Raw genomic sequence first — 26,602 nt, 5'->3', positions numbered from 1 at the left:
TACACTTATGTAGCACTTTTATGGACACTCCACTCAAAGCACTTTACAGGTAATGGGGACTCCCCTCCACCACCACCAATGTGCAGCCCCACCTGGATGATGTGACGGCAGCCATAGTGTGCCAGAACGCTCACCCCACATCAGCTATCAGTGGGGAGGAGAGCAGAGTGATGAAGCCAATTCATAGATGGAAAGGGCCAATGGGCCAATTTGGCCAGGACACCAGGGTTACACCCCTACTCTTTTAGAGAAACACCCTGGGATTTTTAATGACCAGAGAGAGTCAGGACCTCGGTTTTACATCTCTTCCGAAGAACAGCACCTTTTTACAGTATAATGTCCCCATCACTATACTGGGGCTTTAGGACCCACAGAGACCACAGGGTGAGTGCCCCCTGCTGGCCCCACTAACACCTCTTCCAGCAGCAACCTTAGTTTTTCCCAGGAGGTCTCCCATCCAAGTACTGATCAGGCTCACACCTGCTGAGCTTCAGTGGGTTGCCAGTTGTGAGTTGCAGAGTGATATGTCTGCTGCTATTTCCCTGTTCCCTGTTATGTCCATGTGCAGTAATAAAGTTCCACAAATATAAGTGCATGTTTTTCAAGTGAAGACTGGTCAAGATATCAATAGAGAGATATTAGCTTTTTACAAACATGACTGGCCTTCATCAACAAGACATTCTGACTTTATCTGTATGTGACAATCAATCTATGGATTTCACTGACAGTAGATCATTCGGTTGTCTTTGCTTTTCATGGTGATTTCTGCCCTGAGACTTTTGATAAGTTTTTAAATCATCAGTATTGAAGAGTTTCACTCCACATCAAGTGTATGGGATTCATGGAGCTGGGATTACATTTTAAACTTTTCAGGGTCTACTGTGACACCTGTGCTCCCTACACAGTGACTTGCTTGGACACACAAGGAAGAAAAACATCACCACATAAAAGCTGAGTTATGAACAACATACAGCATGGTAAAACAAATGTACGCAAGAAATGCAACAACTAATTTAATGAAATTTTAATGTAAACACAGCAGGTTTAAGGGCAAGGTTACCGAGAACAGACATTTCAATGGATTAAGGTAAAAATCATAAAAAGACAGATGATCTTTTTAAATTAAATATACATTTCAAATTTGGGATGAAATTTTATTTTAAAAAAATATTCCTGTACTTCCTTAAAAGTGTTGTTTCTGAGTTATGCTCAACACTGAAACACTGACATAATACTGACTACTTAGCAACTTCACAAACACCACTAAAGGCTACACAAGCTTACTCAACAAAAGCTGAATGTTGCCTTGGAATGTAACAGCCAATATAACAGAACACAGTCAAAATAAAAAATGAACAAGTTGCAAGCATGAATAACAATTCTACTGGCATCAGGAATCGCGGCTTTAAGCTCAAAGCAGGATTTATTAAATAAGATGTCAGAGGCAGTTTCTGTGCATGATAGTGCCAAGTTAAGGAGGATGCACTTGATTTAACAGTCCGTGTGAACTGTGAATCTGATAACACTAAATCTAGGAAAAAAGCAACCTGTAAACCATTTTTTCCTTCTGCTTGGAGACATAGCTGCCACATGTAACAATGTGCAACATTTGATTTCCTCCTGTAGTCGAAACCACAGTCTGAGGCAGGAAACCATTACAGGATCCTGTATTGAACAGCTATAAAAACACAATTTTGAGGAAAACGAAGATTCAAAAATAATTTACAGAGAAATCAAATATAGAATCTGCAAACGTGGAACTCAAGTGATCCTAGTCCTTTCATGACGTCCTTCACTGCTGAAGCTCTGTGATGTTTGGTACATGAATACTTTGTACAATTCTTGGCTTAACCAGAGCTGGATACTGCTGGCCTAGGTGTGGTTGTTATGATGATACACTTCAGAAGGCCTCACAGGCAAGTTATTAAGTGCTGCAATTACGTCATAATATACCTAAAAAAGTTAAGTTTAGCAAGTATAGCAAAAAAAAAGAAGGTTAAAGTAGGATCCAGTTTTTCTTTCTTTTCTGTTCTTACAAGTTCCTTCCAGTATGAAGAAGTAGTAACTGGTCAAGTCCATTGTTAGTTGCAGTCGTAAACAAAGTCATAGTTGCTAGGCTCTTTGGGAATGGGGGGAGGAGCTTCAGGAATCTGGATGTTCTCAAGGTCCAGGAGGCGGAGCTTCATCTCCATGTTAAGGAGTGTGTCCAGGTCAGTCTTGGAGAGCTCGCTGCTCATTTCCTTTCCCAGAAGAGCATTTAGACCATCTGTCCACACGCAGTACTGCAGGATGAAATACACATGACAGCACAAATCAGGACAAGCCCCACATGACTTTCTTGAAGGAACAGTATGAATGCTGCAGTTTCAGCATGCCATGCCAGATATTATTTACAATCCTTTGAAAAAATGAGAAAATTAACTTCTACTAAAACACTGTGATGTCTATAAAAATCACTGATTTCAAGTAAAACAAGTAAATTTTAGTCACAGATAAAGTTAGATGAGTGTGTCAGTGCAAGATCTCTTGAAAATAGATGAATATTGGTAAAACAAAAGCATAGGTTAACTGAAAATGATTCAATCCTATATTTAAAATAAAACAGAAACAATATCACCTGAAAAAATGAATTAATCCCTTCCTGCAGCTTGCGAATTTTCTTAAATGCCATTATAGCATGATTCTATTAATCTTTTTCCAATACATAGTCTCACCATTAGAACTGACAAAATAATAAATGGATACTTACTTCATGCTTGTCAGGAGCAATAAAATTTAAATATTCATCTGACTCATACAGGACAGAGAATGCAAGTTCCTGTACCTCCTGCAACAAGATAACATTCACGTTTTACACTGATCAGCTCTTTTGTTTGAAACTAATACATTCGAACTCCCACATAATGGATTTTGGTAAATAAAAGACCAAATGGAATTTTTGTTACGGACTCACCTAGCCGCTAAAATACATGAACAGCTTAAAGAAAGGAATAGCAATATAAACTTGACGCCAGTGCCCTTCTTCAGAGTAATTCCAAATTAAAATAATAATTGAATGTATATAGGGCTTTGTTTACATTGTTTAATCCATTTAAAAAAAATCGAATTTAAAATTCTCCAGTATACTGTAGCTATGAAAAAATGCAAATATTTTCAACATATGGTAAGTGGGTGATGTTGCATACACCTCACTCTAAAAATATTATTTAGGTGTTGATCTGAAGCCTTCATCTGATGATTGCCTTTTTAGTAATTTTTTAAACTAGTGTCAGGCAAAAAAAAAAAAAGACATTTCTAAAAGGCTTGAAATGTACAGTATGTCTACGAAATCTGTACTTTTGGTTATGAGTCTCTCTAGATAAGACTCCAGATACACAGAATTTGATTAATGACAGGAGCAACACTTCCAACCTTTTAAACTAATCTTGAGTGAAAATGGGAAGGATGACCTCATGTCACATCTCTCATCATTTTTCTTTGCCGTGCATTCTAAAATTAAGCTTTCTATTTTGAGTGTATAAATTAAATCTCGAAGATGCTTCCTTTAGAATTTCACATTCATTTTAATTGGCCCCTCTATTACATTGTTACAAACTAAAGGGGGCAGGAAATAGCCAGTGCTTCAGGTATAATTTGAGGCACGTGAGAAATGGAACGCAAGTTATTTTGTATCACTGGCACAGTTCTTTTATTTTTCTGGCTCAGGGTCAAACTTGGATGAGAAAAATAAATATTTATTAACAAAACGCAACTACACAGTGTTACACAATACCACATGTACAATTCAATGCATTCTATAGGCTGATCTTCTACCCCTTTAAGTTGAAAGCACTATGCAAAGTCTTAACAGGCCAAAAACAGTTATACCTGCATCCTAATAAATGGATCCTAAAACAGATTAAATCTCCCTTCCTACAACATTGATGTCCAAAACTGAATGTTAAGCTATCTCCCTACTATAAAACTGCATTGCCTAACTAAAGAGAATGTTTTTAGTCCGAGGATTCCACAATACAGGAAATCAGAATTTCCTCAATTAAATAAGAGATAATGTTCAGATTACTTAGCCAGAATCTGGTCTCCAACACTGATCAGGTCTCTTGCAAGGCACGATCTTGGAGGAGAGTGATTTTGTTGCCCTCCATGTCTTCCTTCCTCCCTTGTCTTTGTATTTATGCTGTGTCTATCGCAATATCCCAGCGACTCAGTCACAGCGCTCTTAACAACCCCTACGACTCTCTGGGACTCGCTACGACAAAATCAAACTGGTTTTCTCCTCCAGCAGAAGCTTAAATCTACTCATGACACAAAGGCAGCCAAACAAGGACACATTTCCTTATTTCAAGAAGCAGAAATAAAACAGAATTAAACTTCTCTCTGCAGATGCTACATCAAATGTTGATGTGCTGCAAAAATGAAGCTAATTTTTGAGAAGACCATAAAAGCAAATTAGGTGCAATTTATGTTCCTTATCTGTGTGTATACAAACACCTTGCACAGAAATAGTCAACAAGACATTAACCTTGCAATTACCCTGCATGAGCTGGAAACAGTATCTACAACATAAGCCAACAATTTCTGTAGACCTGGGTAATTAGACTGCTTATCAAAACAGAATAAGATTACTAAAATGCCTCTGGGGTAGTATGCATTGCATCTGTTCATTCAAGCCTGGTTCTGACATAAGAGTGAATGTGCTGACATGGAAGAATTTGTTTTAAATTATACAATCTTAATACTTGCAAAACCTGAGTTTACCTTTCACAGAAAAGATGACTTATTACTGTACAAAATGAATGCCTTCAGGACCCTTATATTTAGAACGTTATACTCCACATCACAGTTTTTCTTTATGCCATTGTAAAAAATAGGGGTGAAATTGGAAACAAAACGTTAACTTTTCCTTTTGAAGAAAATAAAAAAATTTTTTTTGCTTTGTAAGAAAAACGTATTTCATTGTTGGTTCGGGTTGTCGAACTACTACAAAATAATATATTGTACAGAGATAAAGAAGTATATTTTACTTGGCACCCACACAAAATATGAGAGATGAATACCTAAGCAAGCCTCACCTTGTTCTGTTTCAGAGCTCCTTTTTCCTTCATGTGAGGGCAGTCTTTTCCAGTTACAACAGCCTTGATATCAGCCACCGGTACTAAAGCAGAAAGAAAAAAGAATACCTGTATGTGTAAGGAGTAGAGGACAACCTATTTTGGTAAAATAAGACATTCACTACCTTGCAGAGCACTTAAATTACTCTGCTGGTACTTTTCGTGGTGACATCAAGGAAAAATGTCTTATTGGAGATGGGCTATTGCATTGAAGTTGCATGTAACTTGATTTTACAGGAAGAAAAGTGCATTTAAATTACACAAGGCAACAAAGTACATTGACTGCTTGTGATTACCAAAGGGTAAATTCAAGAACTGATATTTTTCCTTCACGGAAGTACAACTCATATAAGACTTAGTCAGAAAGCAGACATTCTTAACTACTACTGTACAGGTGGCCCCTGTTATATGTTGTTGGGGTTAGTGACCTGACTGTTGTGACATACAGCAAAATGACATATAGAGAGGAATGTTCTCCCATAAAAAACAACACAAATATGTAATTCAGGTGGGAAGCTGCGTCAGCATGCGTAGGCTGCAAAGGAACAATTAATAGGTTTATTCCCTGCTGAAAAGAGAAGAAAGAAAAAACAACGTTTCAGTCGTGGAGCCTTCTTTAGGTGTGACCTCACAAGGCTCCACAGCCGAAACGTTGTGTTTTCTTTCTTCTCTTTTCAGCATGGAATAAACCTACAGTATTACTTGTTCCTTTGCAAAATAAATATGGAGTGTTTGGAGCTATAACAGTGCAAACTTTACTCATGACTTAAAGCTGGAGGCCTTTCTCATAAGAATTAATGGAATAGAGTTTGGTTAAGGACCATAAATTAGACTGTGTGTTTCATTTGCAGCTAACCAAACATAATAATTGTCCCTTCATAAGTCCTGGTTAATGTTTTTAATCTTTAATTTTTAATGTTTCATTTTGCTTATACCTAAGTGGTATTCTAAAACCCATAAAAAATTACTAGTCTCGATTAAACAATCCCTTCCTGCACAGCAACTGAGAGTCAGTAGCATAAAACCTTCAGCTATGAACAAAATAATCACCGTCTCAATCCGAGTCTCAATCTGACCATGAGGTCCTGACACTCTGTGGTCATTAAAAATCCCAGGGCATTTTTTTAAAAACAGTAGGGGTATTACCCTGGTGTCCTGGCCAAATTTCCTAATGGCCTTTACCAATCATGGCCTCCTAATAATCCCCATCTACGAACTGGCTTCATCACTCTGTTGTCCTCCCCACTGATAGCTGGTGTGTGGTGAGCGTACTGGCGCACTTTGGCTGCTGTTGCATCATCCAGGTGGGGTTGCACATTGGTGGTGGTGGAGGGGAGTCCCCATTACCTGAAAAGTGCTTTGAGTGGAGTGTCCAGAAAAGTGCTACATACAGTAAGTGTAAGAATTATTAGTATATATTATAAGGTGCTTTATAAATAAGAGTTATTATTATTATTAATTCCTATTGTGCATCTGTTAATTTATCATTATTAGCTAAGGGTTCAGTTTTGGAACAGTGGCTCTTCTGGAAACTCTGGAAAAAAAAGATTTGGGGTCTAAATAAGTAACAGCATCTTCACACTTTAACTAAGGAAATGCACACAGAAGTGAAGAAACAAACAAACAGATTGCCTGGAAAGATAGTAAAGTCTGTAGGGAACAAATAGAGAATTATACTACAACTGTACTGTAACCAAAGTTAGATCACATCTGCAGCACTACACTAAATTATCCTATCCTTCTTACGAAAAGAAGCCTCATAGCAAGTCCAGAAAGCATCGACTCATTCCAAGACCTTGAAATTCTGAGCAATGAGGACAGACTGTTAATACATATTAAAATAAATGAGGTAACAAATGAGAGGAGGATATTAAGCTCATCTAGTCCACTTGGTAGTTAATAGTTAATTGGTACTGTATCTCATCCAGACGTTTCTTGAAAGAAGCCAGAAAAACACTTGGGTGCCTTTTAATCTTCTCTGTTCAAGACTAAAAGATTCATTTCCTTCAGCCAGTCCCCTTAAGCCAAAAACCAGAGGACACAAGTGGATGCAAAATGAAAGTGCATTTAAAACTGGTAACAAGAGGCACTTCTTTATCCAAAAGGTTGTGGGAGTGTGAACAATCTACCTAGCCATGTTTTTGAAGGTGATACTCTGGCTTCTTTCGATTTACAGTATGCCTGGATGAGATGCTTAGACCAGTTAGGAAGAAATATTGTTATCGTTGTTTTGATCAGCATATCGTCTGTTTTTAATCTTATGATACAGGATTGAGTTCTGACAATGAGCAATGTTGTTAAATGTTGTTTTGTATCATGGTATTATACTGTTGCTGTGTTGGATTATTGTCATGTGTGTTATATGTTATGGGCTCTTGATGTGCAAGACAAATTCCCTTTGGGGCAATAAAGTTGAATTCAAATTCAAAATCAATTAACCAAAAATTAGTTTAACTCTTTGGTTTCAAGATTAAAAATGTTCAGCATCTTCTATCTGTCAGTATAGGACATTATCTTAGGCCCCAGAATGTATACTGTCAGTCTTCCCTGGACTGATTCCAGAGCAGCCATACTGTATGTCTGCTCAGTCTTTAAATATCTAAATCTTTTTGGATTTCATTTGCTGCTCCTGAAGTGTTCACTACAAAACAACACAATATTAAGCTGAAGGCATGTAATTTTTCCAGTCTAGACAATAAAAGACAGTACTTGGACATTTAATTGAATTTGAACATTTAAAAGTCAATAAATGAAGTTGGCCTATAGCTATCACAAATTAAGACACACTGAAGCATAGATGTTGCAATCTTTCAAAACTAAACAGTGTAAAAAAATAACAGGCTTTGTTAACCTGACAGACTTCTTATTGCCATGAACTTGTCCTGTGCTTATAAAAATTAACCTGTGCTTGTATTGCAGGTTGTGATCTTGATTTTAATGAGGTTAGCCAGACCTCCTGTCATGATTTCAGAAATCCATGCTGGAAATCTCTTATCCAAAACCATTGATTTAGAAGGCACCACTGAGAAAATCAGTCAAACATAAATTTGAGCAATGTCTCCACACACACAGAGGGAGGACTGGGGACTCCTCATTAAATATGACCATGGTTTTACTGGTTCAGAGGCAAAAGCTATCCCTTGGATGATGAACTGCTTATTTATGGAGCATCCAGAGAGTGACTCACGTTTGTCCTGCAGAGAATCGTGGGGCACTTCTCCTTGGGGGCTTTCCTCCAGATCTCCATAGTGCAGGACCTTGTGGTTTGGAGATAGCCGGCAATACCAGAACTTATCTATAGAAAAATAAAGCATAATTTATAGTGCTTTCATATGATGCAATGCTCAAACCTTTTGTGCACATTATATCATTTGTTTGTGTCTCTGTAAAGCATTATGAATGTACCTATTGCCTCATGTAGCAGTTGAATGGATTATGAAGCCATTATGCCAGAAGACTCAAATAAAGCATTACCAAAAACAGAACAATTGACACCATTTTTTGATTGCGTTTGTATTGTAGGTTGAGATTATAACTGCACATTTCACCATTTTAAGAACTATTGTTTTGCTTGTTTAGCAAATGAAAGAAACATCTATCTGAAAAAAAGTACAGTGAATCAATAAACATCCACATCCAGTTCAGTACACATTGTTACTCACACTCACAAAAGAAATCTGAAAGACAGCTTCCATTTCAAACTACACATTTATCCACAGAGGATCATTTCCTGTCTGTTTCATTCTTAAGTAATTTAAATAATATATTGAATCTCTATTACCCAACTATGATGCCTGTGCCATACGCATTGAGGTTATTACCACTCACTCCTCTGACACGTTCACCAGTCAGAGTCATCTGCCATTTCACACACTGTGAGCTCCACAGCGCCTTGCAGGAGAGTCAGCCCTGATTAGAGGAGTCACTCACTGATGTCACTGTGCTCCTAGAAGTTGCTACAGAGTGCCAATTCAAGGAAACCCTATTGACAATATATTTATATCACTAAAATTAGAATTTCATATTTTAATGTAAATTTCTTGTGCAAGAAGTAGAGTTTTTTTGGGTCGGATTTTAATGCGACTTTAGTGTTGGCTATTTCACGCTGGGGAGCAGCTGCACGAGTTTTTGCCTGGGCATATGTTCCATCTCAGATTTAGGCCTGGCATATTCTGAAGTGCCAAGGCTTTGGAGAGTTAGAAAAACAGACATGTTTCAGTTATGGAGCAGGGGCTGCTAGCTGGCATGCAGAAGGACAGTTTCATCCAAGATATAATTGCTGAAAATAGACACTTGGCAGTTGGGGCTGGGACTACATTTGCAGGCAGCTCCAAGTGTTTTTACAGTACTGCCAAAGCCATTGTTTGTGAGCAGAGAGAGAGAGTAATAGAGGTGCTTTGTGGATATGGAATCAGTAGATGTTAATCCCATGCTGATAAGGTAAAATATAAGCAAAAAAAAACACATTTTGGTTAGGCACCCTTTTGTGATGTTCTATATTTCATTGAATATTTCTACCAAGGTAGGGAGCAGAGTACAGTATGCTCCCAGGTTCTTCAGCATTATGATTCATTAATCTCTTAAATTTATGTACAACTCTGTTAGCTGATTAAAATGTGTTTGTGAGAGTTAAGGAACAGAAGTGATGTAATTTCTTAGTTTCTTTGGCTGTGATGATAAACTTAGCAGAAAGGTTAAGTTGAAAGTAGCTCCTAAGCTAATGGAGCAAGGTGTTCAATGGAAGACACAAAAAGGCAAGTGTCAGCTCAGTTCTGGGTCTGCAGCACTGCCACTGCATAAAGAAGCATTTTCCATTAAGACATAAAAGCGTCTTCTGTAAAGCTGTATCTTAGAGGCATTAATGGAAGAAGAAATGTGTCCTTTACATAAGCCTGCACTGTCCTACATTTTATAAAGATTAGGAAACCTTAATGCAGCAGTCTGCATGCAATTTTAAGCGCTCTTATTTAAGAGTTATGCCAGCAAGGCATTACATTTCCAAGCCACGGAGGCTATCAAAACACAGCTTAATTCACTCCTTCACAATGTACCACACATGTCAATTGTACGTTAATTACATAAACAGGAAGGATTTTGGTCTGTTTGCTTTCCTGCTTGGGTAACTATTAAAGATGTGAAGGGCAGGTAAGAACTCGTGATAAATACTTATTTATCTCGATAACTCGAGAATTATCCATACATTTCTTTAAGGTAGAAAATTTCTACAACTAAGTTTCCTGAGCACTCACTCAGAACGCAGGCTATGACAGTCACTAGCTGATTGTGTCCAGGATTCCCCAGTTGGCACAAATTCTTCTGTGAAGAGCTATAAAGCTTGCAAGGTACCAAAGTATGATTCTGTAGGTGGTCTTATCAGAAGAACACGTCTAGCACAGCTTTCTGTCTTTCCCATTCAGGTAAAGGAGTTGCTAGAAAGCCATGTGTTAATAAACAACCACTGAGTCCGATAAGAATTAATTTAAAACAGAAAAACATCTAATGGATCAGACTCAGCTTGATCGCTGCGCTGCTGGCTGCTGAGAGGAGGCAGGTGAGGTAAATCATGACACACGTATGCACACAGGAGGTGCACAGAGATTTACAGTAGGAAGAGAATGGTAAGAATCAGGTGACTGAGTCAGCAAGGCAAAGGAGTGGGAGGAAACAGAAGAATAGGAGTCAGAAAGAAAGAGGAGGTGGTAATGGAAACCAAAATGCTAAACCAAGGAAGGATAGAGTAGACAGAGGAAGACGGGAAGAAATCATGTTTCTGAAGTCCAGAGCTACCCATTCTATACTATTTCATATGATGCATATTGCCAGGTGCCAGGGGGATTAATTCCCAACTTTTTAATTCATGTCTCTCTCCTTCTGTTAACTTTGGATTTTAAGGCGACTTTGTTTGAATCTGCTGAATTAGTGTGTGTGGTATAACCATGCACTTCAACAGTTAAGTATTTGGCATTTTAATGTTTGATATTTTTTTCTGCTCAGCCTACATTTTGCATTGAATGGGTAAAATTTCTGAACTCCATTTTCCATTTGTTACCTAACCTGCGGCTTTCCTTCATTGCAATGAACACAGTGTGCAGTTAAATTCCAGATGTTCAAATACAACTAGAAATGCCATGTAATAAATCATAAAATTGCTGAAGGGTTCAAAAGGCTACAAAAGGTAGATTTTTTTCTCTTTTCTAATTCAAGAATTTATTCACAAGGACAAACTACTGAATTGCAATAAACTGAAATTATTTGTACTCATACTGTCATTTTGGGTGGATGATGTATGAGAGAATGCATGTATTTTTTTGAATCAGGATGCTGTGCTATATTAGCCCAGTGTTGTAGGACAAAGTCACAATTAAAAGAGAAATCTAGCCTTCTATATATGTCTAAGAAAAAATCTCAGAGATGACTAATTTATACATTTTAGTGGGTTTGAAAAATAATTCACAATCTCATAAAAAATATACAAATATACAAAATTTAATTATGCATAATGCTGGGTTGTTTGATAAGCCAGATGATGTACAAGAGGCAACCCTCAAAGCAGTTTGAAAGCAGAATTTTCTCCTCATCAGTGCTGACAATAAGGCTTTTTTCTACTTCTACCCTTCAAGTATTGCATTTATGCTTTGAATAAAATATTAAGATTAAAACAACGTGTACACAAGATTTTGTAGTTTCACAAAACGAGCCACCACAGGAAGGGTACAAATACTTCTTCAAGACAACATACACCCTCTTAGTTTCTCCTTGTGCCTTCCAGTATGCATTGCACTTCTGTGAAAACATTCTGAAGTTTATTCAGGTGAATCTTTCTGAGGATTTTCAATACTTGAACCAAGTTCCTTTGCAATCTTATAGTTCAAGACGATCTTGTGATATTTTATGATTACTTTAAGCCCAGGGCTACATTTGGACACTCTTCTCTGACGATTCCACTGCAGCGATATCTTTTTGTAATGTGGTAACCAAAAATATAATGTACACAAAATTCTAAATGGGTTCGTCCTGCATTGTACAATGTTAACAATAACCGCCCTTGATCTAAATTCTATAGTTTTTGTTACAATGTATATTTGAACATTATTTTTGCCAATTTTAGATTGCTCAGATTGGCTGGAAAGTCCAAAAAGACACCAAGATAAGTATTTCTCACATTATATTTCTGGTATTACTACCTGCAAGAAACACTCTGGACACATCTGTTTTAAATAACAATTGCAAGGTGTTTGCCCATTCATGAATTCCATCTAAATCTTATTTCTAAGCAGACTGTACAGCTCCAACCCTTCTATTTTATCATTTGTTATTCTGACCAGTTCACTAATTATACCAGAATCTACATCTAGAATATTTTAGAATATTTTTTTATGTACTGTACCTCTTTAATACTGACCATCATATAAGAAACCCAACTGAACGACAATTCTGTGGCATGATTCCAACCCCTTCATTAACCAAAACAACCACTCAGAAATTAATTCCACCAAAAACTACAAGAAGTGATTCTAGTCTTACACCCAATTACCTCCAACATAAGCTCAATTAAAGGAAGAGATAGCACTGGGCCACAAGTATTTCAAGTCCATGTGGAATGCCTGTCTCATCCTGTTCAAGCTGTTTTATCTGTTCACAAAAGGCCCACTTGTTTTTAAGTGGGGTTTCCAATTATTTTGGACAGTGAAGGCAGTTTAAGTATGAAAGTATGGCTTCATCAAAGGTGATGTAGTGACAAAGCATGAATAACTCATAACTAGTTTCATATTCAACAAACTGGCACTTTAGTGAATTTAAGATTCCATTCCAATAACTTCCAACTCAAAAAAGATCACTGGCTGTCTTGCGGCATTAATTTTTAAACATGCCGGTTTTATGTAGAATAAAACAGAAATTACAACGAAGGACAGCCGGATGCTTAAAAACTGATAAATGTACAAACAAAATCCTAAAATTTGAGCTGAACGTACAGAATAAATGAGACGTTTATGTAGGAAGGAATGGCTGGGAAATGCATAGTCTCTTGATAGTTTAATCCTCTCCAACTGTGAACAGTGCTAATTTAAACAGGCAAACTGATAACAGTTCCCATTGGGTTTTAGCTGAAGTAATTCAAGTTCTGCTAGCAAGTGTGTGAAAAAGGATATTAGAGTGAAAGATCCCCAAACACTTCAATTTGAAGTGTAAAAGCTTTATTGCTCCACAATTCACCAGCTATTTTGAGTGGAAGAGGCTTTACTTGGATTTATACAGTTCACTGTTTAATGGTACAGAAATATTTTGCCTCAAAGCTTCATAAATCAACTACCTATGGGACAATTTTTCCCACGATTATATGAATTAGAATAATGATGATCATCTACATCAAATAAATGTATCTTATTTATATAAAAATAAAACATTTTGGAGTTCTACATGGAAACTGAACAAATGTTTAAGGGTGCTTTTCATTATTGTAATGAAATGTTTGATGTTTGATAAAAAGATGACAGTGTGACAGTATTAAATGAATGAGAAATTCTCCCGAAAATAAGAAAGCTGCACTAAAAATCTATATCATAGACGAGACAAACATTATTCTAGTTGATGTAAACGATGTATTCCTTAAAGAAGAAAACCACATTATTATGAAGTGTCCAGCTCACCCTCATTCTAACAGTGTTTTCAAGGTCTGCATATCTTAGACTAGTATATATTTTGTGTTATAATGTACATTCTGGAGTACAACATCAATATGATACAAGAGAACCATGACCATCACTTAGCAGAACTGCATAAACATTTTTTACAGCAAGTGAACAATGTCAGGGCTGCAGAATGTATTTTAGTTTAATTTTCCTGTATTAATAAAAGGAATATACTTAACATTAGCTTTGATCAGTTGCCCACCAGATATCTAATAAAATGAGCCCAAAATCAGCTTTGAAGCACTCAAAAGAGATTCACAGGGGAAAGCACAGCTATGGAGGGCCAGACATGTAAAATTATAAAAGGGGCATTTCTGGCGCATGTTTATTTTACATTATAGTTCAAAATAAGTCACACTAAATCTGGGCGAATTCCAATTTGTAGACATGGTATAGCACACAGTATTATTTAAGGACTAAGAAGGTATAGGTAAGAGCTGACTGAATTCTGTAGTACAAAACTACCCCAATATACAGGTACCTCCGGTAACACAATAGGCAGGACTCACAGAAATGTCAGAACATGATATTTTTTCAGATTTTACATTTACAAATTAGATAGCACATTAAAAAGGCTCTCAAATGAGTCATAGCAATTTAATTTCCCGTAATTCTTCACAGTCTTGCAATACGTGTGCGATGTATGCACCTTCTTAACTTGGCACCTGGAGACTTAATCAGCAGAAAGACTAAGGGGTTTTATTCAGAAAATGTAACCCATCTTGGAATTGTAGAACTAAATGAGAGGGAAAGAAATCTCAATGAAATAACTGCTGCTTCAGAACAATTTAGCAATTCACCAATTTAACTTCGAGTCCCTAAAAGAGCACAGCTTCTGAAAAATTAATGACATCACCAACCGAAGAAAAGCCAGAGGAAGTAACCAGTTTGCATTTCTCAGAACTGAATCAGAACTGAATTGGGTTCAGTGATTTAGGGTACATCAATGAAAGTGAGGTCTGAATGAAAATTCTTGCTCTGTTTATGAAAAACAGCTTCTTTGCCTTTTTCCGCTACAAACCAGGACATTTTCCTAACCAGTGCCTCAGTGTATGGTAGGTCAAATCTAAACATGAGTCTAGAGACTCAATGTGCCAGAGTTTATCCCAATTTCTGAGGTGTTAAAGTAATGAAAGTGTGTGATTCCCCCTGTGGACGTGAAGCTTGTTTACTGCAGGTACTCGCCCATCAGTGTTGATGTTCACTTCCAGAGCTGGGTGGAGCACAGGAATTTGCTCAAGTACAAGAGTCCAGCACCTTAACATACCTCAGGGTAAGGTAGACGGATCAAACCACATTGTGCATTCATTTACACAAGTCGAGCAGAGGGTGACTGTGCAAGAGGCAGCAGCCTGTGTGTGGACTGTGAAGAAAAAGATGTACCTTGTCGCCGTCGGCTGCTGATTTTTCTGAAGCAGGTTCCCTCACACAGCCTGTTCAGTCTCTGCTGCTTGATTAACTCCATGATTTCCGGCTGGATCTTCTCTCTCAGCTCCCTGGGCAAGAGAAAAGGCATTTTGAGAGCTCAAGTCAAAGAAAATCATTTATCAAAAATGGTTTGATGTTTTCAAACCTAAAAATAACAAGCACAAAGCAAGCAGTTAATTCAATAACATCATGCATCAGTTTCCATCTTAAAATGCTAAATATCCCACACTCACAAAAAAACATTTTAAACCGAATTAGATTGGAAAGGTTTTCTTTGTTTCCTGTTTGTTGCTGCAGGTTTTTTTGCTGTGAGCAGAAACATGAAAAAACACACAATTAGCTATTCCAGTCTGGATGGGCTTAACAAAAATTAATTAGTGATTCTAAATTAAAAAATAGTTTGAAAGGTTTCTCATTTGCACTACTGCTAGAAAGTGCTGTAAGGTAAATGTTTTTTTTTTCTGATAGCATATCTAAAACAGGGAACTAATGCATCTTAGGCTTTATTTAAATGAATCTACAGTACATTAGAAATATACTGTACAGCACACAATACCAATGGATCACAAAGTGCTTATCATAAAATAAATTGTTTCTATACACTACAAGATAATTTTCTTTCCTTTTTTCTTTATTTTAACAAAAAGAATGTGAATAGAAACTGAAAAGCATTTGGAACTGCAGTCATTACACAAACGCGAAACCTAAGCTCATTCCCTCAGATATTTCTTTTTTACAACAAATCCTCCTGGTCATTTTGATGTTTATAGTTTGATGTATGATTGAATAAAATATCATATCTTGTTGTCTGCTCTGCAATGACAAGAGTTACCTACTGGCAGATTAACAACAGCCCTTCCAGACAGCACCACAACTAGTTCAGGTGGCTTTTTTTCCCCAATTATTGAAGAAGAAGGCTCCACGGCCGAAACGTTGTTTTCTTTCTTGTTTTTTTCAGCATGGAATAAACCTATTACTTGTTCCTTTGCAGCACCACAACTAGCATAAAAGTCACAGGGTTTGAATATTTTGAGTACCTAATCCTGAAAACCTGAATATACTGTTTGATCAAATTATTAAAAAAATCTTTCTATTGGTTTTCTTTCTCCAAATTCAATTTTTATCTCTTTTTTTGTTTAATTTAATTTTAATTTAATTTCCAGTATCCTGTTAGTGATGTCTTGGAAATCTCAGCTCATTAACCTTATGAGCTGAGATTATACACAACATCCACCTCTAAGTGGTTGAAATATTTTTGGTGGAATCTTGCCATAAAGCAATTCCATACTAGATAATAAAAGCATATGAATGACTTAAAATCAAAACTAACATGCTGCAAAGTACATTTCATTACCGTTTCATTGTTATACAGTAACATATATAATCTTTTTAACTGCATTTCCATTTCTGTGAATTATGTTTTTCAGTTTCTATAACATCATGTTTGTAGTTGAAGGGTTATTATTTGGTTCATAGTAATGTCACTTTTTTTAAGAAAACAGAATGAATTCAGAAAAAAATAATCATATTTAATAATATTGTTTCTTTCCTTGCTCATTTCTTGAAACAATTGACGCATTCAAGGAAATGGTAACTGGAATTCAGCTATGGAAATATCTTCACACAGACGTGATTAATTCAGAACTTGAGAGAGCTTCCAATTATCCCAGACAGAAAAGAAATAAAAACACCACTGAGAAGTACTTTTGTATTTAGTGTTACTAGTGCACCTTAAGTCTTTTCCAGACTTCAGTAATGGAGCAGGATTCCAAAAGTATTAATTCAAAGAACTGTACTTTTGTCAGCAATCTGTGTTTTTTTCAGAACCTGTAGCAAACTATAGTTCCCAAAGGTTTAGCAAATCACAGCACCGTTTGTTCACAGGGGGGGGGGTTCACAGTTGCAACACAATGTTGTATTTCATTTAGGAATTCAGACTGCAGCATATCAATTATTTTACTGAAGAGTAAATCCTAAATCCTGTCCTTCATTAACGTCAGCACTGTGATCATCAGGTACAGTATACTCTTACTGTTTGGATTTTCCTTACCAATGCGACATGCTGAAGGTGATCAGTGTCAACAAATGAGGCACTGCAATAGTCGCATACAAACGTGTGATCCCTATATTCTTTTCAGCTTCACGGTGATGCCTATAATTCCCAAGTTTTTCCCTCAAATACTGAGTTCTTGGAGTAAAAATCAATGCCCGAGATCAGCTTTCCGAAAACTTCAAAATGCCAGCTTTTGTTGCAGAGTACAATTCATCTTGTGGGTGTTGCTCAGTGGTGAAAAGTGCAGAATTAAATCAATGCACAGAAAGCATTACTCAGCACTTACTAATGTGCAAGCAATTTTTCCTTCTTACCGTGTGCAGGATTAAAAGGTCTGTATGGAAAAGAAAATAATGGTCTCCAAAACAAAATGTAAATAATTAAGTAAATAATTATCTTCAAAGGGCTAATGAATGGGACTTTAACTTAACTCCATTAATTTTGAACAAGGATTTATAGATGTTCCATATTCCATTTAATCACACACTTAATTATTAAATACAATGTCTGCCTATGAGATTAATAGTTCCAAATAAGGCTACTTCAAGGGCTTTAAAGTACTATTTCCAGTGCTTAACTGGAATAACAGTTACAGTCCACAAGATAATCTGTTTTCTTTTGACACCATAACTCAACATGAAGTTCTATGCAATTACCAGCTTGTTAATATCCTTAATAAAGCCTGTGTTATTTATTTGTCAGACACTTTAAAACAAATGTCAGCTATAACTCAAGTTTTAAATTAAAAATTGATTTATATGAAGCTTGATCCTAAGTAACATGAATCATTAACTTCTAAATCAAGCCTTGAAGAAATATTTAGTCTTCATGATAAATACGGGTCTTCAGAAGCCACCCATATGAATAAGCATGATGATGGATTGGCACTTCTATTCATTAAAAAAAAATATTCTTCTCTAACCATTTGTCAGTAACTGAATGTTTTCACATGAGGAGAAACCAAAAGGTGAAATTTTAATTTTCATAACTTGAATAATTCCATGTGACCTACTATATTTGAATTGAATTTGAATTCCAGTTATTGTATTTTCAGGAACTGTACATTTTTTTTGTTCCTAGCCATTTGTTTGAACTTATTAATGGGCAAGAAATGAATAACTGCAGATGTTTATAGTCTTACATGCTTGTTATCAGAATAAGTGTCTTTTGGTATTCACGCGAGCCATACCAGGCTATTATTTTGAATAACGACATAAAGCCCACAAAGGCCTAATTACAGGAATTGTAACCACAGAAACCAGTGAAGCAGAACATTAAAGAGACATCAGCCCCAGGTACAGTAAGTAACCTACAGTACTTCACTCTGCACAGAAAGCTGCTGCCTAGTTCATGTACAGAAGGGATTTCAAAAATAATTTAGAATTTACAATGGACGCTGGTCTTTGTATATTATAATTACACAGACTGAGGCTGAAATTAAAATGACAACCAAGCTTTTGGTTGTTTAGTAAAGAACCTGACAGCCCGTCCCACACACTTTCAAGTCCTGAATGGAGGGAAAAGCCAATACTCACACAATGGGGGGAGACTGGAAGTCCTCCTGGTTCATCCTCTCAGACTGGCGCAGTTTCAGGATCTCGGTGTAGCTCAGGTTCTGCAGTTTGCTTTTAAACTGGTCCAGCGAGTTAGGCTTCGTATTGAGTGCTCTCATGATCTGCTCTCTCACCACCTGCATAACCTGTGAACAGCGAGAACAGATAAAAAAAAGCTTTCATTTTGGTACCTGAAAAAAGAGAATAATATTCAAAACAATTCCAGTACCACTGAAATGTCTCGTATGTCTGCTTTAATGATAAAAGTCTAAATATCTAATGGAAATGTCATTAAACGTCACTATCTCATGCAACATTACATAGTTCCTACTGGTAGTATTCAGTCAGAAGAAGAGATCTTTAAAACCTCTGGACATCTCCTGACAACGCACTCTTCCTTACCCACTGTGAACACCATTACTGCCCTGGTACAGGCTGATCTCTAGGCTGCCCATCGAGCTGTTTACTGGATGGATATCACTGGAATGTTTAAGTTATTTTGATAAGGGATAATCCATCCATTCATCCATTTTCTAACCACTTTATCGAACATAGGGTCGAGGAGGAGCCAGAACCTATCTCGGCAAGCAACGGGCGCAAGGCAGGGTACACCCTGCGTTTAATGCCATCTCACTGCAGGTCACTCATAGACACAGACAAAAACACTCACAATCACACCAGAGCCAATTTTCCCAGAAGACAATTAACCTACCATCATGTCCTTGGACTTTAGGAGGTAACCGGAGCACCCAGAGGAAACCCATAAGAACATGGGGAAAACGTATCAACTCCATGCAGAAAGAACCCCAGGTCTTGAATTGGACCCAGAACCCCAGCTCTGCAAGGCAGCAGTGCTAACCACTGCACCACAATACCGCCCTAAGGAATATTCAATTAGAACCCTCAGAAACTAACTGAACTAGTTTTCACACATTTATTCAAATTGTATTCTGCTGCTCTTAAAATAATACTATAGTAGTTCACCAGAGCCTAATTTAGATATTGAATTCAGGTTAGCGTATTATTTTGTACAGTACTGTAACAATACACTTACTGTATACTGCATATACACAAATATGGCAATGTATACTTTATGTCATTCAAAAGGCCAAATGAGAGTCAAGACAAAGAATATAACAGCAGGTTTCACATCACTCAATTAGCGTAGAGGGACCATAAAAACACTTTCAGCATCACCACAGTTGTTTTTAAAATGTTATGGTTTTGGCTTTTATTTTAAAAAAAGGATCCATGCCCAGTGATATTTCAGCAGCAGGATCCTGACTGTGGGAGAACAAAAGGGTCTCAAAGCTTTAAAATGAGGATCCTCCCTCTCCATTGTAGCTCACATATTGAAATCAGCTGGCTTCCCTAGCTAGGAAGAGATCAGATCACTTTATTGGCCATATACAATTTCTTGTTTAGAAATTTGTCTTTTCACATACCCCAGCTTGCTCTCCATGAGAACACAGACAAGGAGAGAAGCTTGTTGTCAGAGCGCAGGGTCAGCCATTTATACGGCAGCCCTGGAGCAGTTGGGGTTAAGAGCCTTGCTCAGTGGCCCAATGGAGTAGGATTCCTCTGCCGGCCGTGGGATACGAACTGGCAACCTTCCAGCCACAGGCGCAGATCCTTAGCCACAGAGCCACCACACCGCCCAAAATAGCATAGAAAAATAGCACAGAAGCCCCAAAAAAATAGCTTAGAAGCTTGTATCTGTATCCCTGCTCGCTGTTGGCATGAGCACCATGACAACGTTTTCACTGCTGACTACCGATTTTCCAGCTACGCAAACTTGCTTTTGCGGCGGCATGTTTGCTGACCTGCGCCTGGGTTTTCTTCTTCGGTACTATTGTTTTGCTGCTCTGAGGAGCCTGTAACCTCAAGTGACTTGACGACAACCCAGAGCCCACTCACCTCAGGCCTGGACACCCAGCCTTCAGTGCTTCACTGAGAACCCTGAGCACTACCAAGAGTTGTGTTAAAACCACAACCAAATGTTCTTAAATCCATAAACTGTGTAGCCACGGACCAGAGACCATAACCCCAAACGATGCACCTTATGTGATCACACAACAACTAAGTGCAGGACACACCACGAATCATAATTACAACCATCACCTGTAACCAGCTCTACAACCTTAACCAAGAGCATAATCATGAGCCCTCAAGATCTCTGTCCATTAGTCTTCCTTATAAGCTGTCAAGAGTATTCTCTAGTGTATCACTAACAGTGTCTGCCCACCTGGGAGAAGTTAAACTGCATACACACATTTGCCCTGATGCCTCTAAAATCCAGATCATAGCCAATGATCTTTTATATGGTCCTATAGATGTCTCAACCATACAAAGACGGTTTCTAAAGCTTTTAGTTAAAACCGAATGTGATATAACAAATGGTTTACCTCTCAAATCTGGTCATAATCACAAATCCTCTCAAATCTTGTCATAACTGTTTATTTAACACAGTAAAATGATCACTGTATACCTGCATATTCATACTTATATATTCAAAGCCTTTATATACTGTATAAAAAGGCTTTAGCATGAGCATTTTTTATCAAAGGAACCATCACAAGCAGAAGCGCATCTAAGATTTGAAAGTTAGATGACCTTTTTAGTCTAATTCTAGGCTAGCAGCAGAAGCAAACGTATTCAATTAGTTATTTCCATGCACCTTATTCTGCAAGAATTAAATGACCACTAATTGCACTGAAGCCTCAACTGCATTTCCCACTGACTGTTCCTCATTGCTATTCTACCAGAACCCCTCTGTGTGTCATTATGGGTGTGTTCAGACAAAAGAGCCTGACCTTTCTGAATTACTCTCATTTCATCTGTTTTGGGAAAAGAAAACGGAGAATGAAACAGGGAAAAGGTCTGGCCTTTCAGGAGTATAGGAAGGAAACTGTGATGTGAGAAAATTCTATGAATTTTGAGCGGATTATGAAAAGAGGTTCACAGACATGATAAAGCTAGTGTGTGTGTCACATGCTGTGCTGTACTCATGACCAGAATACCAGTGTCCTGTGCAGAACAAAAATCATCCAAAAAACATTCCATTAAATCACACAATATACTGATAAGAACCAACTCAAATTGCCTTAAGAAGACTCATGTTGCAACAGGACATAGCAAAAGAATAGTACAAAAGTAACAAGTACAACAAGAGACATACTGTTGATATTGAAGTCAATTTGCTGCTAATTTAACGATCTCTGTTAGTTTTGTAATTAACCTTATAATTATATTATTTGATTTCCCAATGCCTGTTTGAATCCATTGCCATTTACAGCTTTTATAGATCAACATTGGGATTGCACAGTATTGACATATTCTAGTAAATCTCAGTACAAACAAGATTTTAAAATAATTAAACTGTGAATTGATTTGAAGGCTGTCGGACAGAGCAAAAGCATCTCAATATAACATTATCACAGTATTAAATGAAAGAAGATGGTATACCACACTGATCTGCAAATTTATTTGTTGCCAAGTACGCAAATGCTACTCACCTCCTTACCGATTATGTTACATAGGTATTTTTATTAATGTATATTTACATGCTTTTAAATCAGACCACCCCATATGATCAATCACATTTTGAATCACTATTATGGATTATGGATTTTAGATTTTAAAACTACTGTTATTTGCACAAATACCCAAACAAAATGACTAAATAAAAAGTATTCTGAAAACCTGGTGACAGGGTTTCAAAGTTCACTGACAAATTTTGAATGTTTGTCAGTGGAACAGCATTCTAAACAGGTTGCTGTCAGAAAAACGGTTCATGCAGTTATGCAAATTTTGTCTCGCCTGAGATCAATCAAACAAAATAAAGCCCAAGTAATAGCACAAATAAAATCACAAATAAAGTGTTCCAGATTATTATATAAAATCATTCCCCTCTGCAAACAGTATTTTAATTGTCACCCAATACATGTAGTAATAAGCAATTTTCATATTTTCTTTATTACTAAAATAAGAAGCTAATACATCGAAAGACTTGACGTCCTGCTCGTAGGTGACTAAAAAGCTCTCGTGAGAAAGGAGAAATGTAAGTACTCTGGGGAGCGGACAGATTCCTTCATTCCAGGTTTTGTTTTTAAGATCTGCTGTGATATATTTAGAAATTAAGCTGCGAACTCTTCCGATTAATAGCTTCATCAACACATACTTCCAAAATAAGTATGTCTAGTGCACATCAACTTTGTCATAATGCTAATGCCTGCCAACATGAATTGGCTGGATAATACTAAGAAAAGATATGTGTGCTGAGAAGATTATACAACGCTGGCTGAAGTATTATAGGTCTTTACAAGTAATAGAAAATGTGTCAAGTAGACCCTCTAACTTCTAACTGTAAATATTAATATTTAAAGGTCTATTTTTCCCCCCATACAGAAGATAACATCTGCAAGGAATATATTTTATGTTCTCTGCATTTTCAAATGCTTCACAGGCTTCTGGTAAAGTACCAACACTAATAAAACATATGAAAGAGAACAGCATGCAAATGTATATTAAACATATATTCTGCTTTGTGATTAATGTGTAAATTGCAAAAAGTCTTGGTCTTGTTTTTATTTGTCCAATTTGGCTATGAACATTACATTGAGCCTAGACTCAATGCATTTCTTATGAATGAAAGACAAAATAAATGATTTTTAGCAGTTCCATATTGATCTACGTTTGTTTAATCAAAACTAGTTCTGTGTGAGACCCACGTACATTAACATGTTTTAAATGCCATTTGAAAGAAGCACTTTCAATCTCAAATTCAAATTCAATCTCTGTTTCTGAAGACTACAGAATATAAAATGAAGAATCTTCCCTGTCAAGACCAAATAATTAATTTACATGTAAGCAGGGACAAGCTTTCAGTGCCAAAACTCTTGATTGCAAGGGAAATTCCAGCTGCTTTTCAGGTACCTCTCAAGTAAAATTTCCATTGAAAATAAAATTCAAAATCTAAACGCTCAACAGCCACTCTACCTCAACTGTTGATCAGGCAATTTGTGACATTTTTTCCTTTTGGTTTACATGGTCAAATTGTATGTTACTGATTCTGATATATCAAGACCTACACAAAACAAACCTAAAGAAAGCATAATCTTAACAGTTTTACATAAAGACAACTACAGTGTCTGTCTTGATCTACAGTACAACTTTACAAAAAGACATATTGTCCCCAGTTTTTCTGACCCCTAAACAAGGTTTCATGGAATGTAATGACTGCTTATCTCTTGGTATTTACAAAAACTGCATAATGGATAACCTTCCTCATGGTCAGTTTCCATAATGCCCTTTTTACTCATCACACCACCAAAATATACTCGTTGCTATGCTACAGAGACATTTGGCAGCATATGTTATTCTCTCTCATTAAGGATACAAAATAGAGCCGAATTAATATACAGAAAGCTTTTTAAGCCTTTTCTCCTTTGGGACTTTAATCGCAGGCTTAAACGATTCTTTCAACATAGTGCAGTTTCTAATCAAAAACAAATTCCAGACATACAACTTGGAAATGGCATATTTCTCGGAAAGTTCGAAATTCGTAACTGACAATTAAATGAACAGAAGCTTCGCCTTACTAAGTGATTAAAGCTTTATTCCTAAAAAAAGGGGAACAAACTTGTCACAGATAAATGCAAAAAATGCGGCAGTGTTTGAAATGATAGATAATCCCATAGTTTATTTTTCAAGACAGAATTAGTGTGATGGCAGCAGAAGAAAAATAGCCTAGACTAACCACAACTAATGCACTAGTGCACTAATCATGAGCTACAATAACTCTCATATTCTGTTAATATACACTCTTTATATGAGGGGTCCAAGGGGGGATAAAATCTGTCTGAAATAATTTCCTGGGTTCAATTATTTCCTTCCAAACAAAAACAGTGAGCACACCAAACCTTCCCCCAATACGTAAAATCGACATCTGTAACCAGCTTGACAAAGGCTTCAAGAGTTATTGGAGTTTGCCCTTTGTTTGCACTTGTGTGTTTCTAGATCACAAGAGAAAGTTAATTCTGTACCACCTTGTACTATTAACCCTTGTGGCACCCACTGATATTTTCATTCTTGATTATATCCTTTATGACATTAAACCCAAGAGAGAGAGATTTTATACATTATAAAAATTTTACTTGGCTAATATAGTATATAATTAAAATGGAATAATCTGATCAAGGAATTTGAAAACATTGCCCCCTACGTCCAAGTTGTTCTTCTGTAATATTTAAAAATATATTTTAAAATACCGTTTTAAAATCTTCCTCTGTAATGTGGCCAAAGTGTCCCACATCAAAAGCTTTCTGGTAACTTCCACTGTTGCTCACGATTTAACAACGACAGCAGGTTTTATTGTTTTCATACTCATGTAATAGTTGGGTCTCAGCAGCACACAGTACAAAAAAGATGAGCCAAAGCGCTGTTTCATAGTTAAATGTTTAAAGCACTCTTCTTCCCTCAAGACACTTCCTCTGGCGTGGTCAATGCCTAAAAAACAGTGCTGGAGCCAGAGATCAGCCTGTGTCCCTGGTATTTCAGCAGACACACTGGCTCCAGAGATCAGCCTGTCTGAATTAACTAGGTGGGGCACTTCACTGGTCTGATTAAATAGGCACCTCCAATCATCTGTTCATTGTTCTATGGCAACATTATCCCTTGGAAACACTGTGAATGTAAATGAGTGCGTTATAAGGCCAATAACTGAAAATCTCACCTTTTAAACATTCATAACATGCAATTTTACGAATGTTTAAAAGATGAGAAAAGATGACAATCCATAGCAGACAATCAAGATAAAATGACTTCTTATTAATAAATGTAAATGTGTGTGAAGTGGCACATATTAAATAGAATAAGCAGTCAGTGATCTGTCCAAAGCCTAATGCACCCTGCAGCTCCAAACCAAACATTTCAACAAAACCTCTTTCTGCAATACTACACTTGTGAGTCAAGTCGTAGCATTTGAAACAGAGTTCCATATTTTTTTTTACACATAAATCTGACCTTTAGAAGTACACAATCTAGAGTCTGAAAGCAAAACAGGACATTTAGTCTTGATAAATAAATGATGATATTTTATATTTTTATGCATGGAGTGACATTTAATGATCTTAAAGTATACACTTGCACAGGGCACCCTGAGCTAATAATGTTTTATGGTGAAAAATATTTAACAATTCTAGAGACACCCTTCCTAGGTTAGTAGTTACCTGATTAGCTGATTTTATGCTTAACTGTTAGACATCAGTTAACTCTTATTTCCAAACTCTTTTTAAAATAACCAAATATTCGCCCATATCAAGTCTGTCAAATATTTGTTCAGCATTTATACAGTACATAAATGAGGAAGTGCTTATTTTTTGAGTTGATGGTCTTTGTGGCTTTTGGAAAAAAAACCCCAACAGATCAGGAATTATAAATCTGTAATAAAACAAAATGTTTGGCCGCTACAACCGACTTTGCTACCTCCGAGTGCATCGAGCTGACAAGTAAAAGGGGCTCTTGGGAAGCTGCATCCTGAACTGCTCACGAGAAATCCGAGACTTTCCCTTCCAAAGTGGAAGCTTAAATGAAAGCAGGAAACTATGCGGGGCTCCAATTAAATTTTGAAAATGAATAGAAATACAGGACGAGAGGAGAACTGCGTGAGCGGGATTCATAGCTGTTGGAGATGTTCAATATGTTCAGCTGGATGAGCCCACGGTGGTACTGTAAGATATGTGTGCGTGAAGGAGCAGCGAGAATCAC

General features: G+C 36.9%; 1 protein-coding gene across 5 annotated transcripts in view; it reads right to left on the bottom strand.

The window, feature by feature from the left end:
• Positions 1-1,009: 1,009 nt before the first annotated feature.
• Positions 1,010-26,602, bottom strand: part of elmo1 (engulfment and cell motility 1 (ced-12 homolog, C. elegans)) — a 153,509-nt gene continuing 127,916 nt past the window's right edge. For all 5 annotated transcript variants that reach the window (XM_088928650.1, XM_088928654.1, XM_088928652.1 and 2 more), the window contains 6 exons: positions 18,818-18,981; positions 15,185-15,297; positions 8,299-8,406; positions 5,073-5,155; positions 2,750-2,827; positions 1,010-2,282 (listed from right to left, as the gene is read on the bottom strand). In XM_088928650.1, coding sequence (XP_088784776.1) covers positions 2,082-2,282; positions 2,750-2,827; positions 5,073-5,155; positions 8,299-8,406; positions 15,185-15,297; positions 18,818-18,981 — 747 coding nt within the window. In that variant the 3' untranslated portion in view covers positions 1,010-2,081. The remainder of the gene's footprint in view (positions 2,283-2,749; positions 2,828-5,072; positions 5,156-8,298; positions 8,407-15,184; positions 15,298-18,817; positions 18,982-26,602) is intronic.

The sequence above is a fragment of the Atractosteus spatula genome, chromosome 12 (genome assembly GCF_055471065.1).
Source record: "Atractosteus spatula isolate fAtrSpa1 chromosome 12, fAtrSpa1.hap1, whole genome shotgun sequence".
In the NCBI taxonomy this organism is placed as follows: domain Eukaryota; kingdom Metazoa; phylum Chordata; class Actinopteri; order Semionotiformes; family Lepisosteidae; genus Atractosteus; species Atractosteus spatula.
Note: the sequence above shows the minus strand (reverse complement) of the source record. Positions and strands in the feature narration are given on the sequence as shown.